General features: G+C 31.3%; 1 protein-coding gene across 1 annotated transcript; it reads left to right on the forward strand.

The window, feature by feature from the left end:
• The first annotated feature begins 16,703 nt into the window (after positions 1-16,703).
• LOC149562903 (metallothionein-like protein type 2) lies at positions 16,704-17,940 on the forward strand. The gene is made up of 3 exons (XM_089826351.1): positions 16,704-16,846; positions 17,361-17,426; positions 17,601-17,940. The coding sequence occupies exons 1-3, from the start codon at positions 16,782-16,784 to the stop codon at positions 17,683-17,685; spliced, it is 216 nt and encodes a 71-aa protein (XP_089682477.1). The 5' UTR covers positions 16,704-16,781; the 3' UTR covers positions 17,686-17,940.
• Positions 17,941-18,164: the final 224 nt, after the last annotated feature.

The raw sequence follows: 18,164 nt of genomic DNA on the forward strand, positions 1-18,164 counted from the left end.
GTACTCCATGGGAAAATATCCACTGAGTTGAATTCTACTCATTAACTCTTTCCCGCAATGGTTAGATTCTTTCCATTATCATTTTGAGACATTTTGTGCACAAATTGTGGGTCTAATCTGATTACTAGCTTGATTTTCTTTAAATTCGAGAAATTGTCTGCATGGGTTGAAAACCCGCTAAGGAGAAGACAATTTGTGTTTTTCTACCTACGCTTCCTTTTTAATTGACCTTTAGACCATCATACTTTTTGGGTTCATAAATATCTAGCTGAGGTGCAAAAATTCTTTCTGGGCCCACTTATCATTTCTTTTCACTTTAGACTGCCTTTTGCGAAAAACCAACTTCATTGGTTGAAGGCCCATCAAGGAGAAGTTCATTCTAATTTTTCTACCGAGAATGATTATGAGAGCTATGACGAATCCTAAACATTTTCTAAGGTAATAATCATAAAGGGAACATGGATTCACCATTGGGTACCTTGCTATTTTCTTGCTTTTGAGCCATATGCATCATTTGGTGCCCATTGTGGGAAATTGTCTTCATGGGTTAGAAACCCACTGAGGAGAAGACAATTCTAGATTTCTACAAGCTACTATTTCTATTGAGAAAGTGATAGACCGAAATTAGATATAACTTTTAAATGATCATTGTATGAGCAACATGAATTTCCATCGGACCAGGCACTAACCTACCTATAAGATCATTTTAACAAAATGGAGAACCACCCAGTTATGAAATATGGAGAAGGGGAAAAGGAGAAATCCGATGGAGATTCGTTTCAGCTAAGAGGGCTTAGATCTAGAATCAAACACAACTAGGAACTCACTATAACATAAGTATTCACTTTTACTAATCAGTTAGAGGATGAAAAGTGGGGCAACATCTTTATCACAGGTTCATGACCATCGTTGATCTTCACCATCATTAATCACATCTCACACTGCCTTTATGGATACATGTTGACCATTCATGAAGCCACTACAACTAAAGAAACATGCAACTTTCTATCACAGGTGCACAATCATCATTAGATCTTTATTGCATTGACTAGATTTGACTCACACAACAACCATTCTAACAATGCCACATCATAATTTTTAATTAGCTTCCTTGTCCTTGGAATTTCTTTGTCATTGTGTACACCATAGGCTTTGCCAATCAACATGATATACCACCCTTTTGCTACATCATCCTTAATCACCACATGGCAATGTATCATTTTTTTTCAAAGTCATCTCAACCTATCACCTCATACTGACCATGTCAGTGCCCCTGGACACATGGCACCTTGTCACAAAACTGAAATGCTTAATACACCATACAATTTTCATCACAAGTTAGCAACCACTATTGGATGAGCTCAAGATTTAATAATGTTGGAGTCTATTGTCTTGGACACTTGGTAAGAAGCCGTAAAGATGCCATGAATAAAAATTATGCACCTTGTCTTCATGGGTTCATGACTATTGTTGGATCAAGTTTATCTTTAACCAAATCATGTCTTCACAATATAATTCACTGGGAAAATGTGGCACCCAATCGTGAAGATGACTCTAAAGTAATATTTTTTGGGCTCCAAATATATTTCTTACCTTGGGGTCATTTTATAGTTTTGCAAAGTTATGCTCAAATTGCCTCTCCTCTGACCAGAAAAGAAAAAAGAGAGGGGAAAATCCAAACACTTCTTGATAGAGAAAGCACATAACTCAAAAAATATTTCTTGCACACACATGACTCAAGAACTTTCTGCACCAAGCAAGCGAGGGAGAAGTAGGAGTGTTGAAACCTTGAAAACCCACACCAAAGGGAAACCCACTTTTGTGGACTCAAACAATGATTTGCACATGCAAAAAATACTTTGGGGAGCTTTTAAAAATAATGATGACCATGATGAGATTTAAAACATTAAAACATGTGACTTGTTAGGAAAATCAAAGGGAATCCAACATATGATAACCAACTCATCATTTAATGAAACAAAAAAATAATCCCACAAAATATAAGACAATGGGGTACGAACATTGAAATATAACATTAGAAAAATTAAAAGGGATCATTTTCAATGATGCAATAACCCTTCCCTGAGTGATTTAAAAAGTAACTCAAATTGATAATATGGTGAGGATTTTAAATTTTCACCTAGGGTTTCAAACTTAGACAAATTTTATGTATATGGAAACAAGTAGAAATCCCACCCTATCAACAGAGTATGAACATTTTATGACACAAACCCAAGCTTTTGCAATTTTACTAGAAATAGAGAAAACACATAGAAGATTATTTTCATCTTCAACCAATTTCATATCTACAAATATCAACATTAATTCATTCTCGTCCATAGTAGATGTTGGTGTTAAATGTTCAATTTCTTGGATCTTCTTCGAGTGATTGGACTCTTCAAAAGGAATTATCTCTGATACCAATTATTGAACATTTGGTATATCAAAGAGGGGAGGGGTGAATTAGTATACCTTTGAAAAATGTAAAACACCTAACTAGTTGTCCACATAACACATTTTTTATGAATAGACCTTTTCCATTAATTAAAATAATAAAGATATTTTAAATCTACTAGAAATTAAACAACTAAAAGCATGCAACAAAGTAACACATGAAACCAAAAAAAAAATTGGAAACCTAATATGGGAGAAGCCACTAAGAGGGTTATTTCTTAAGTATTATGTAACTAAATAAAATTACATAGGGTGACCCACTTTTGTGTGGAAATATTATTTTTCTCACTATGTTTGGGCTCATTTCCCTAATATAAAATAACAATGATTGCTAGATATACAAAATTGAACTAGTGGTTATGCAACTACAAATTCAAAGATATAGTTCTTAGTGTAATACAAGTCTTACTTTTATACTATTAGAAAATATCATTTATAGTTTTCTTGAAAAAAAACTCATACACATCATCATGAAATTAACATCATATATATATATATATATATATATATATATATATATATACATTGCATTTTTTGAAAACCTAAGATTGTACTTAAGATATACCAAACAGTGGTATATACATCCTTCTTTTTGGATGAGACCAAAAATAAAACATATGAATACACATCAATCCAAATCATTTTTTGGTTGTACAAAATTGATTTGAATGTGAGTAATATAGGCCTAGAAAAACTAAGGTAAGCTGAAAAAATTATCCTCAAGCATTGTTGATAATTTGTATAACTACATCTATCGATGATTCTCATTGGTGATAACTATCGATTAATAGAGGGACTAATATCAATTGATATTGACCAATACTAATAGGTCATGATCGATATTGGTTGCTCCATAAAAGTGACATTAATGACAACAAAAATCAAGGTCTAACATATTCACATTCATCTTTTTTATAAAATAAGAGCTCTGGGAGAGCTTAAGTCCATGCCTTATGTTATAGGTGAAACATATTACATTTTTTTAATAGTATAAAGTATTAAATATAAGTGCATGAAGGAGATTTTTAAAGATAAATTACTCAGTATTAAGTAATTTTGAGGAAATTTAACGAGTAACAATGATGAATTAATCTAATATAGCGATCTTAAAAATGCAATGTGAATTAATTAATAAGTGTATTGATTAATTTGATATTGATAATGTAATGATGAAAAATTCATAATCCAACCTCATTTTCTAGTTGATAACAAATTGATTTTGGCTTTGCAAAAATATGACTTATGGAATGGAGTGGCATTAGTTGGTGGTTTGTTCTCACATTTTCAACTCCTGCACAATCATGAATTCTTTGTTGTTTTTGAGGCTCTTAAGCATGCTATAGACACTGGCAGTTTCATTTATTTAAAACATGCTTTGCCACTTGAATCAAAATTAATGGGTGTTCATTTGGTGGAATGAATAAAGCTAGTGGGTCAAGCTATGATTGACTTGCAAAAGGAATCTAATGTGTCTAACTCCGGGGATATGAATGTAGCTTCTGTGCAGCCGATTGAACAGAATTTTTGGGATTTAATTGATTAGGTTAACTCGGATTTGGACTGGATTCATGGTTCTTCAGAGTTATGTTCTGGCTGGGGACCTATTCTTGGTGGGCCTGGGTCAATCGAAGGTGGTTTTGTCTCTAATTGGGAAGATTTTTAAGTTAAGTGCTAATTGCTAGATAAGTTTGCCCTGAAGTTAGTGATTGGAATAGTTCAAAAAGAAAATCAATGTCAAGGCACTATCTGGTTCGTCGTTGGGTGGTAGTTGATACACCCCTTGTAATTTTTTGCTTAAACTATTAAAACCTATGTATATATTAGGGATGATGTTGGGTTTTCTTCACTGATTCTTTCCTAGTTGACCTCGCTGAATCAGTTTTAATAAAATAGTATAATGGCTTGCCACTTTTGCCTTAAAAAAAATGATGAAAAATTCAAGAAGTCAATATTAAATATTAATATTTGCACTTACATGTTATTTTGAATTTTGAATTAAAAATAATATTACAAAAGCAATTAAGTTGTAAGTTTTGAAAAACTTCCTCTGATTTTGACTCCATTATTGCAGTTAATTTAATTACTATTTAATCGAATCTATGTTAATTTTGATTTTAAAAAATTAAATCAATAAATTTTGATAGTAAAAATGGAACTATTTATGTTAAAAAAAAAAAATTACTTTCCCTAAATTTGAAGTTTAAATTTCATTTTAATAGAAAATTAAATTTCTTTATAATTATAATTTATCTATTTAAATTTTAGTTTACAAAATTTAAAAATTAAAATCAATATAATTATAATTAAAAATTAAAAATATTTAAAAATTCATCAAAATCAAAAATAAAATATGCACTTACATATTAGATATATTAGAAGTACACCATTTTAGAAAACTAATTTAATGTGTTTATGGCTAGCTGTGAAATGACGTGGCAGTCATTGCCAAAGTAGGTACGACATAAGCATCATAATTTTCCCATTGCCAATCTTCAATATTTTTTTGATTATTCGAATTAAGAAAATACCCATAAACCCCAGGAAATTGAATGTTGACCAATCAAATATTAGTAGCACAGAATAATTGATTTATAAAATTTGACATTCTAAACCTTAGACTATTAGAGTTGTCTCAAAAAAAAATAGCAGAGAGCAAATGAAAACATAAGTTATAAAAACTATTCACTTGTACTCCTCATCAAAAAAGGCCTTTACATCTAGTCCCTTCATTCAAATTAAGAAAAAAATAGACATCTACCTCTTGGAACAATCTCGTCTATAGATTTGCTTTAGTCTTGACTATTCATCATTAGCTTACCTTCAAACAAATGCATCTCACCTATTTAATTGGAAGACATTATCTTGGCCATCCATTTCCTTGGCAACAAAATTATTAAAATCTTATCTCTTTGGGGACATTTTTCATATGTAGAAGTTTTTCAATCATTATAATTACATGCTACAAACATTTGTAAATATCCAAAGAGGGACGAGTGCACTGAAATGCATTCATTCTTTCTCCACTCACATCTTAAATAGATCCAAACAATCAAAGGTTTTATGTTAAGTTAGAGCCCACTATTTATGTCATTTTCCCCCTTTTCTTTGCTCTATTGGAGTTGCATTAGAATAGTCATGTTTTGTTCTAAACATTAACATTTAGAACAATTACAAAACTATTCAACCTTAAAATGTTGAGGGTCACCTCTAGATGTATAAATTGAATTAGAATGATGCAAAGTGATGAGTTTGTGTTTGAAGAGTTGTTTCAATATGAGATGTGGAGAAACTATCAATATAGTGTGTTATATTAATGCTTTAATTGATGTTTTCTTTATGGTAATCTATATATTTCTAACCTCATTGGCCCTATTATATAAATTTGACAATAGTTATAACTTAAGGGAATGAGAATTATGTATGATTAAAAAAATTATTTGTTTAACAAACTTAGTTCAAATTTTCACATACTATCATATAACTCTATATGAATGATAAGAACTCTAAAGCACTTTTTATTTGAGTGTTGCATATTTTAATAAACAGACAAATTTTGAAGCTCATAATCCAATCATTTGAAATATAGTTTGCAACCAAATTTAAAATGTTTACATAATAATTGATTATTTCATGCTTTAGTGGTTGACCATGCGTTACTCTATCCATTGTTACCTCATGCTCAATGTTGTAGTGAATAATTCAATAGAAATTCAAAAACAAAATCAATAGAAGCATTCACTAATCTAAATAATGAAAATAGGTAATTAGATAACCACTTAAGAACAATGGAAATGATCTAAAAAGTATTTTATCCAAATAAAACTTGTTCAATCATGTATTTTAAGGATCTTGTGGTCTGGTAGTGGATCACCTCTATCATCATACAATATAAAACTAGGTGTCACAAATTTAATTGATAAATGATAAGACATTTTAACACATGCCAATATATCATGCATTTTCTTCTATGTCAAATCCTTCTTTAGAGGTTTCTAGAAATCATTCATACAATTTTATAGAATCTGTACTTTTATAATAATTAGGCTCAATTGGTTTGAAATTCTATTTGGTGTAGAAAGTAGAACAAGACTAAATTATCTATCATCAATGATTTTTCAATAACATTGTGTGTATCAAATTTGTGTGCACACTTGCATGTCATTTTTACATTAACCTTGCAAACATTTTAGGAGATCCTCATGATTCTCCTCATCCTTTTTGTGTCTAAACCATGCATTTGTTCATATACAAGAAAGGCAGTATGATAATCATTTACTCGTTATTCTTATAAGATATATTACACAAATGCATAAAAATAATCTATAGGACGGTCATTATGGATATTATAAACTAGTATATCAAACAATGAGATCTCTAAAGAAATGGCCACAAGAAAGTGAATGATGAGAATGATAAGATGTTTACTTATGCTAGAGCCAAGAGTGAAATAATCTATGAAAAATTTTCTTTGTGCAATGAATGTCGTATAATGAATATGATGCATTTCAAACTGTTACATGAATTTACCCATTAAAGTTTCTATAATGCTTGAATTTATAAAATGACATCATATATATTCTCTTAATAGTAAAATTAACAATGATTTGACTCAAAAATATGTAAATTTATTACCATTATAGCCATCAAATATAAAGTGTCCATTAATTGTAGTTATAGAACATATAACCCATTTTGAAATAAGGAAACATACGTTAATATTGAATGAAAAGGAGATGACAAGTAATGTTCATCAATCAAGTAAGTTTCACATAACTTCTCACCTAAAAAAATCATTAATAGATTGTGATCCAAGGCATAAGTAGAAAGGAACTATATGACAAGGGATCTAATCGTCACTAAGCAAAGTAGCATCATGTTTAATTGAATAAGGTGGACTATCACTATCACTAAATGCATTATTATCTTATGACATACAATGATTATAACTATTATCAGGGTTCATGTAAATATGAAGTAAATCATTTTTAAATAGAAGTGGAAACAATTTGAAGGAACGATGAAAAGTTAGAAACACATTGGATCAATGGATCTGTAGAACACAAAGCACTCTCTTTTCTTATAAAAATATATGAGAACCTTGTGAAAACATTTCAAGATCCTTGATATGTACTTAGAAATGAAAGCCAAACATAGAGCTAATTGCATTAAGCTATGGTGAATATTTTAATAAAAAAGTACAAACAATAAAGGGATTAAAAAAATGAAGGGATAACATAAGTGAAACACAAAAAATGGGAAAATTTAAAATGTAAAGGATTAGATCCTAAGGGAAGCATTAAGAAGAATTGGATTTGGAAAATAATGAAAAAAATTGAAACATATAAATATGAAACCTAAGAAATTATGAGTGTTTAATTCTAACATGGCATGCATATAAGTTATGGAAAATAAAGGGAACGAGCCTTTGAAAATATTTAAAGCACGTATGACTACATAAAAATATTTAAAACTAGGAATCTAAATATATTTATGAGTTGAATTTGACTACACAACTAGTAGAAGATAATTGAGATGAAAATTAAATATGTGCTAGTATTGAAGTAAGAAGGATTAGGCTTGCTTAACATCCAATATGAACCTAAAACGATATGAATGGTAATAATGAGTAGGTGTCTCAATAATTTGTCAGTACCTTAAATAAATGAAAAGTCTCTGCCAACAAGATTTATTTCAAGATTAATAAGGAGGTTATCGGGAAGGCTATTGGGCTCTCTACAGAGGGTAGGAAGGGGAAATATACTAGCTCCATCTTTGACTAGGCTAGCTTGAACTAGTTTTTTAAGGATTCTGAGGAACAATTTGTCAACAAATAATGTGGATTCAGTCATGAGGATGCCTCGGACATCTAGCCTTATATGTGTGACATATTAGAGTACTAAGATATTTTCTTACTACTTAAATCATTTTGATTTAATTATTAAGTTACCTATTGTCTCTAGTTGCTTAAGCCCAACTTTAGGCATTTAATAATTAATTATTTAATTAATTATTATCATGCAACCTAGGTTAGTTACTTTTTAGGGTTTTGATCCTCTTTTATAAGGATTGATCTTTCTTTGTAATTTACACAATTTTGATTAAATAGAAATTTATATTTTGTACATCAAGAATGTCTTCTCTATCATGGATCTCTGAATTCAAGGTTTTTCTTCTATCTTTTTGTGATAGGTATTTGCATGCAAGTTCCTCAACTCTAACATTGTATCAAAGCTTTAGACTTTCATACCCCTATTCTCTTCATTAGAGGTTTAGCCTTGGTTTTCAAATATTTTTTTTTTCACATATTCTTTGTATTGAATGTGAGGGGGGCTTCATTTTGGTCGCTTTGAGCCCAAATGAACATCATTGTTTAGCTCATAACCCAAAAACCCCTATTTTCATTTAAAATATGTTAATTTTGGACATAGTTGACTGGTAAGGCAAAAAAAAATTGCCCCCCAGGTGGACAGCCTAGGCACAATTCTCAATAAGCAGCAACCTTTATTTATTTATTTTTTAAATTTAAAAGAAGATTTTCTTCTTATGAAAAGGTTTTGAAGGAAAAAAATTAAATCCATGTATGCATTTTTTATTTATTTTAAAGGTGATATTCTTTTTGGACCAAGTATTACCTTTGTCAATACTTGTGTCAGCCAAGGACATCAACACTGACAGAAGCACATGTCATCACATGAGCTAAAATTTGATTGCCTTCGAACCGTCATTCATTTAAGTTTTTTTGTCATAAAAATTAATTAATGGTATTGTCATATCTTTGGCATACTGAGGTATTTTTTGATAAATCTTATATCATCAGAAAACTCTTTCCAAGATCATTGTGATGGTGTACAAGATATTTTGTATTTTGGTGCTTTTTGGTTTCATATTTATACAGTCAAAGTCAAGGGTTCTATTTTTCACTCTGGGAGACATATCTTGCGCATCTAAACTCCATTTTACAAAAACTTTGTATCATTGAAAAGATTATTTTTTGCTCTTCCCAGTGATGCTAGTTTTTCTTCTAGATTATAATCTAGGTACATTCTATTCAATTTTATGTATTTTTGCACTTTGGTAGATATCTTGGTTGTTTCAGATCCAGTGATCATTTTTGTTATTTGAGATGAGTCGTCATGGGTTGTGTTTTTTGTTGTATCAACCTTATGTCTCTTCTAGTCTTTTTTGACATCTTTTGTAGCATGTTTATGCAAATGCACTAAGAAAAAGTGTTACTCTATTGCATTCTAGGATCTTGCACATCTTTGTGTCTTATTGTACTCATAATGTACATTATAAAGTTCCTTCAGGGGTTTCATGTTGGCCATTTTTTCTAGCTTCATTTTTTAAGTGAGTGTTCCTTCCACAATATTAACCTAGTGATGTGTTGATGACACGTCTTTTTTAAGTGTTTGTACTTTTTATGCACTCTCGATGTTCCTAGTTTTTCATGTTGCAAGAGTTTATTCATTCAGTTCTAGTGTACATGTATTACCTCTTAGCATTATAGGGGGTTATGTTGGTTCTAATACTTTCTTGGTTCGATAATATTTGGTATTTTTTTCTATGTACTCGGCGATTGTAATGGTTGGATACTTATGCATTTTGATAAGATGGATGATTTACCATATAGACACTCTGTCATTCCTATTTTTGGAGGCTATGGAGATATCTTCCATCTTCTATTGATCAAGTCTTCAAACTCAGTCTTCTATACCTAGTTATGTTATATTCAATGGAGGTTCTTCATATCAATAGTTTGACTATGTTTGCGGTTTCTTGCTTCAATGGTGTTCTTCATGATCATCCTTTTGTTCCTATCTTCTAGGACATTGTCTAGCTTGGAGGCTTTTGCATTCGTTCACTAGTTCTTTCAGCATTATTTTTGTATCTTCTTGGAGTGGATTTTTTTCCCATATGGTTTTCTTTATTTCTCCTCTTTACAAATATTTGGCTATGCCTAGGTACCTCATTAGGCCTTATTGTTGGGACCCAAATTTACTTTCAGTAGTAGTTTCTAGGTTTATAGCTACTCCCTTAGTTTATCTTGTAAGGGGGGGGGGGGTTGTTATAATAATAAGATATTTTATTACTAATTAAATTATTTTGATTTAATTATTTAGCTGCCTATTATATCTAGTTGTTTAAGCTCAACTTTAGGCATATAGAAATTAATTATTATTATAAAACCTAGGTTAGTTATCTTTTAGGGTTTTAATCTCCTTTCATAAGGATTGATCTCTCTTTGTAACTTACATTTTTTGATTCAATAGAAATTTATCTTTTGCACATCAAGAATGTCTCGTCTATCATGGATTTTTCGAATTCAAGCCTCCATTGTTTTGCTTGTCTCTTTCTGTGATAGGTGTTTCCATGCAAGTGATTCTTGAGAGTTGTGGCTTGAAATTTCCTCAACTTCAACATGGCATCATAATGAAATACTTTGAATGGTTGCTATCATTTTTTTATTTCCATCGCCTCTTGTCAGTTAACCATTTGAGGAACAAGGATTATTTTTTCGTTTCATTCTTTTTGTTACACTCCATGGAAAGTAATATCATTGAAATTGCTAAAGAAAAGACAAAAGAAATTTTTTTTATCATCTTATATCAAGGCCTTATTTTTCATCTATATAATTTCATCTGGCCCTCTACCACCCTGTTAATATATTTATCCAAATGGTTGCTTAGCTACCCTAATAGTCACCTTCTAGCTCTACTCATGACCAAGGCCTCCTCCCTTCCTTTAGGTTTAGTTGCAAGCACTATGCCAAAAATGTATTCAATAATGCTTGTTTTTTAAAGGTCTCCCCTACTATGGATTCTCCTATGAAACCTAAGAAGAAGAAATGTAAAAGTCCTACCCATGAAATTTGTACCAAAAAAAAATCCAAAAAAATTTATAATGTGGATTCAGAAGCTCAAATTTGTGAAATTCCCTATCACTCCAACCATATTACTAAAGAGAAAGGAAAACTTGTTATAGAAGAGCTCATTGAGGAGTCTAAGGACTCTGAGAAAAGTTTTAGAAAGAAGTTCCTCCTACAAGGTCTTAGAGAGTCCCAAAAGAGACATGTCCCTTGCTCCCTCTATTAAGTCACTCCAACCATATTGCTAAAGAGAAAGGAAAACATGTTATAGAAGAGCTCATTGAGGAGCCTTAAGGACTTTGAGAAAGATTCAGAAAGAAGTTTCTCCTACAAGGTCTTAGAGAGTCCCAAAAGAGACATGTCCCTCACTCCCTCTGTCAATCCCCCTCCCCTGCTTCCCCTCCCGATTTGCAAGTGGGAAATGTCATTATTGAAGAGGTTTAGGGTAAGGTTTCCCCTAGCAAAGATTTATAGATGAAGTTTGTCCCTACTACAAATCAAGAAACAAGATGCATTATGGTTCAATTCAAGCTCCAAATTTTTGGGCTCAAAGTGAATATCAAACAACTGCAAGAGGAAAACAAGGTTTTGCACAACAGGTTGGATGATGTTGGCAAATTGTCCCTCAAAGTGATGTGTGTATTTGCCTTCACCCTTGGTCTAGTATAGAAGAAGGAGCTCGGTGGGAAGATATCTAAAGATGCTTACAATTAGGACCTATTCAAATTCCTTAATGAGGAATGGGCTAACATCCTCTTATCCAATAGGTTGGGAAGGGACTTGTGATTTTTTTTGTGACTGGTTTTTTTGGTTTTAAGTTTTGGTAGCCCTAGGGGTGGGTCTAGTAACATTTTTAGTAACTTTGATACTTTGTTTAAGTATTGTTGGTATTACCCTATGCAGCATGGTTTAAATATTATGTTTAAGACTCATTATGAAGAGTTTTAGACTTGCTCATGATTGGTTTTATAACTCTAGCTGGTGGTTAATTGGTTTTTTAAACTATGGTTTTTGATATAGGTAGACTGTGGATATTATATATCATCTAATTCTTTGTTGTGATTAATATATTGTTAATTGGGTTCTAATCTTTTGTGAATTTGTCCTTGGGGTCAGTACCCATTTTTGCAGATGCTTTTTATAAAAAAAAAAAATCCAATATTTAAACATTTAAGAATTTGTCTAAAAAAATGTAAATAAAATTATAGAACTAGAATTTGCCTTGAGAAGTAGAAGCAAATGATGTCTAAGAGGCTATTAATTTTATCTTGTGATCAAATACTATCTTGGTTCTAATATTAGGTATTTAGTACTTAGAAAAGCTATTTCTTATAATATATTTTGGTAAAGAAAATAAGGGTAGTGCTAAAAAGCAATGTGGCGGTCAATATCTCTTATTTCAAGTTTAAGACTTCATTTCACCTTAGTCAAGCATCAACATTGAGTCCCCAGTGAAAATAAAAGTAATTGTAGAGTTGGATGTTGACTGTAATCTATATTAGAGATGTGGTTATCCGCATATTAAACATATGATACATAAATGCATTTCTTGATCAAATGCTATCTTGATTCTAATATTAGGTATTTAGTACTTAGAAAAGCTATTTCTTATAATATATTTTGGTAAAGAAAAAAAGGTAGTACTAAAAAGCAATGTGGCGTTCAATATCTCTTATTTCAAGTTTAAGACTTCATTTCACCTTAGTCAAGCATCAACATTGAGTCCCTAGTAAAAACAAGTGATGCAAGCGTCACAATTCCTGCCATTTGAATTTTTAGTTTAAACAAAATAGAAGTAGAAATGTTCTCATTCAAACATTGATAATTACATGAGACGGTCTATGCTAAATCTTGATGTGAGTGACTTGCTATGGTTTGAATAGTGTAAAAATAGCTTATTTGCATTAGATAGAAAATCTAGCTTCAAATAAGATGGTGCCCTAGTATATTAGCACCAAATTCACCTTATAATATAAGAAATATAAAAGATAAATAAGTTAAAACAAAATAATGGAAGAATAGAGAAAAATATTCTTAACAAAATATTTGAATTGTTGGTCTTTATATTGTTTAAAATTTACAAATATAATTTCAAATGTAAAAAATTGCTAAATTCTTATTGTAATTTCTTTGGTTTTTTAGAATGTAAAAGCTTAATTCCTAAAGTTTTTATAATGTTCTTAAATAACCTTTAATCAATAAATAATTATCAATAAAATAAAATCTAATATATTTATATTAAATTATTGTGATTAAATATTTATATAAATATTCTAGTTCACAATCAATAATTGAAAAGGTAAAATAGAAAATTGAACATAATAATATAAAATATTAAAAATAAAATAAAACTATATTGAAAAATATTAAGATTTAAGTTTTATTTCTTTTATAAAGAAAAAAGTCAACATGTCATGTCATTGATATAATTACTATTTGATCTTTATGTTTAAAATAGTTCTAAACATGATTCTCTATTGTAAAAGAAGATTTGTATAAAAGATGACATAAGCTATTAATTAATGAATACGGTTAAAAAAGAATTTTAGAAAAGATGACATAAGCTATAATTAATATATTAAATGTAGTGTACAAAATATCTTAATTTTCTATGAAGAAAATTAATTTTACTCCTTACTATTATTCCTCTAAGCCAATCGAAGAAGAGATAAATTATATTGTTTAAATCATTTAAATAGATGGAAAATTTAAAACTATAATTTGTAGACATATGTTGTAAAAATTCTTGACTCTGATTGGCTATTTAAAAGTTACTATTGCATCCTATGGCATCTAATGGATGCAAATAGTATCCTGCCATGGCACAATAATAAAAGTGATTGTAGAGTTGGATGTTAACTATAATCTATAATAGAGATGTGGTTATCCACATATTAAACATATGATACATAAATGCATTTCTTGTCATGGTTATTAGATAATGTCTTTTCATAACATCCAAAGGATCCAAAGATAGTCCATATAAATGCATGGGTCAAACATCTAATTATTATTTTTTGACATGTACAATAATATATGATGACTATGTGTAGATTCTTCTATTACAAAATATAGTTTTTTTAATTTGAAAAATCTTGAAGAGATAGCTATGACCATTAAGCCATGGAAATATAATAAGAATTCTTAGAATCAATCCTTGCATTGCAAAATTATGAGAGGTTTTGAGATTTATGATAAATATGGGTAATAGTTTATGTCTAGAACATTTTTCCCTAGTTGTTGTCAAATGACTATACAACCCACTAAACTTATCTGGAACACCACTTTTTAAAAATTATTATTTATATTAAAAAAAATCACAGTGTAATTGTCTTCAATTTTTTTACTTAATTTTATAAATGATGAAAAACTATCTCCTTTTATAAACATGGCCTCAAATCTTACCATCCTTAAACATCACACACTAAAGTAGAAATAAGCTTGGAAAAATAAGTCAACTTTAACTATTTAACACTTTTAGCATAGAAATCAAAGGACATGACTATACTCCCTATGACCAATTTTCAAAAAATCAAAAACATCATGATTTTTTTTTAAAATTTCAGCATTTGATCTTCATGATATGCATAGTTTGTAGGTGAAAACAACAAAAAAAAATCACTTGGAAAAAACTAAAGGAGTTCGTAAGTTCAAAGATTTGTGGGACTTCAATTCTCTTGATTGGGCATCTTGGACAACCATTAAACACAGTTTTCTTTTGCACAGCAGGTTCAAGGACTTTATTATATTTGTTAAATCACTAGTCCCTATCGAGCTTGCCATGAAAATCTGCACTCCATTGGAATGCAACTTTTCAAAGGACTGGTCATGGCTGTCTACTCATCAATTTGGCCACTTCCCCCTCAGGAAAATCTATTTAAATCCTGTGCCACCAATGCCTTTAAATCCACAACTTAATAATAAATGGAATTGCAAATTCAATGAAACCACTTGAAGTAATTTGAGTGCCCAGATCTGACTTTCTAAAGCTGAGGCTAATGCTCAACTCTTGGCCTAGAAAGTTTTACATTTCAAATTGCCAATTGGTAGTAGGCTGAGATGTTTGCTGACCCAACCTGCTAAATGCCCATTTTGTTTGCAAGAGGAAGATATGAAACATCTCTTTTGGGATTGTATATGGGCTAAGAAAAAGTGGACTGCTGTCTTCACCTTTCTTCCAGCTATCTTCGAACATTCTTTAAGTTGGAAGGAAGCTATTTTTGGTATTAATCTTAAAAGTAATATTGTGGGCGACTCTTTGCGGCAAATCATTTTACTTAACATTTGGAAGTGCAGATGTAGGGCTATATTTTCTAATTCTACAATGCATCTTGAAGGAGAAATTTTTCAATTTTACTCTGACATCATTTTCCAGACAATTTTTTTGTGTAAACTTTTGCAGGGAGGACCCAAGGCCCAGTTGAAGATTAGTAACCAGCTTGACAGGATTAAATACCAGCTGCTACAGCTTTTCAAAAGAGATACTTTTTGCTCGAAGGAGCTTCAACGAATGTTAACATTCAAGCTGTAATGTTCGTTGTTTGGTTGTAGCTCTTTTGAGCTGGTTACGTTAACATTCAGCTGTAATGTTCTTTGTTTGGTCATAGCTCTTTAGAGCCGGTTAGTTGCTGATTGGTTGTAGCTCTTTAGAGCCGATTAGTTGCCAATCATGCTGTCCACTTTATGAACTTTTGAAACTTTTGATTGACTTTTTGTATATTATTCTTTTTGCATTATTCAATTTTTAAAAAAAAAAAAATTGACTTTATTTTGTCTTTAGTACATTTTGCCTAACGATTAGTCTGTCCCGAAATCAAACCTTAGTGGTGATGCTTAAGCAATCCACTCTTATCTTTACCAACATCATCATAATTCATGCCAATTTAAAGTTCAAGAATAAATTATTTTTGAGATTTAGGAAAGATAAATTATATTTTTCGAATAAACGATTGAGGGATAATAAAGTACAAAAGTAAATGTTCACCGTCCCATTCCCCAGATGTATTCAATCATGGACCTCCTTATACCTTTACCCATTCAATGATAATAGACAACAGCATTGTAAAATCTGATTTGATGGTAGGTGAGGTGCTCCGAGATCCGGTTACTACGGCCTCAACACCTGCTATAGCCAGTCAGAAGGTTCATAAATGAAGGTGTGAACAGCTGGAAATCAGAATTCAAGGCAGTTTAGCAGGTAAATATTATTTGGATATTGGGAATCTGAGAGTGACGTTGGACGGCTACATTGAATTCATCTGAGCTGATGTGGAAATCAGAGATTTCTGCCACGTGGACGGTCGCAAATGTTTCCTTGTTTCAGCATAAACTGTATTTTACCTGAGATTTTCAATAAATACCCCCTTTTGGTCTTAACTTCATTGTATCTCATCTTCAGCTGAATTTTGATCTGTGAGTTTGAGTATTGCAGATTTTTGTAATCTTTGTTCGGGTGGTGAAAATGTCTTGCTGTGGTGGAAAGTGTGGGTGCGGTGATAATTGCAGCTGCGGAAGTGGCTGTGGAGGGTAACAAATCTTCCTCTTCATAATTTCTGTTCATTGTTTGAATTCAGGGTAGAAAACTAAGTTTGTGGGTTTTGTTTATGTTTTTGAACGGGAATTTTTCAGGGTTTTATGTTGCTTTTGCTATGAATTTAAGGGAGAGGAATTGAGAATCATAGGTGAATTGTGGGGGTTTTGAGAGAAGATTTGAGATTCACATATGAATTGTGGGTTTTTGGGAGACGTTTGAGATTGTAGATGAATTGGGGGTTTTGGGGTGAAATTTTGAGATTCATAGATGAATTGTGGGATTTTGGGAGAAAATTTGAGATTATAGATGAATTGTGGATTTTTGGGAGTTTATTCGAGATTCGTAGATGAATTGTGGGATTTTGGGAAAAAATTCAGGCTCATAGATGAATTGGGGGTTTTGGGGAGAAAATTTGAGATTCAAAGATGAATTGGGGGTTTTGGGGAGAAAATTTGAGATTCGTAGATGAATTGTGGTTTTTTTAATAATGGTTTGTTGTGATTGCAGATGCAAGGCCTTCCCAGAGAAGGTTGTAGAAGCCCCTCTTTTTGTTGCCACTGCTTCTGACATGGAGTAAGATTTTTTTCTGTTCTTTTTCTACATGGAGCCAAATAATGGTTAGATTTGAAGTTGATTTTAGCAGGATATGTTGTTTTTCCTTTATGTGTGTCATATGACCAATTGAATCGAGATTTTGAAATTGATTTTGACATGGTTGAATTGTGGACTTTGTGAATGTAAATGCAGGTTTTATGAGGAAGTGAGTGTTGCAGGAGAGAATGGCTGCAAATGTGGAGACAGCTGCACTTGTGATCCTTGCAACTGCAAATGATGGATAGAAGCATATAAACCTTATTAACATATGTGACTGCCTTATAATATCATAGTTGTAATAAATAAGCTGTTCTGTCACAGTGATAGTTGTGTGTGTGAGGAAGGATGTTGAAGAGAGAGAGATGTCCACTGTATGTGATTAATGATCAAGTTTCCTTTGTTGTGTTTCTTGCATGGGATTATCAGTACATGCAAATCTGTATGTGGGTTTTAAGTAAGGAATTAATGCTGATCTTTCTTTGATCTTCTATAATCTTTGTCTGGATTCGTATTTGAGGCTTTCGCCATATGAGATGGATTTATTTAGATAATTTTGGTGTGTCTAGATCTTTCGGAATTTTGCAGAGGTTGTGAAAGTTTGGTACAATTGTCTAAAGAAGCCCTCAGTTAGTGATCGGTCATTAGGGAACGAAATTTCTAGAGAGCCACTACAATGAAAATATCTAAATTGTGGAAAATTTAATTTCGCTCTTATTA

This window comes from Cupressus sempervirens, chromosome 4, assembly GCF_028749045.1.
Source record: "Cupressus sempervirens isolate cs-2001-9-10 chromosome 4, ASM2874904v1, whole genome shotgun sequence".
NCBI classification, from domain to species: domain Eukaryota; kingdom Viridiplantae; phylum Streptophyta; class Pinopsida; order Cupressales; family Cupressaceae; genus Cupressus; species Cupressus sempervirens.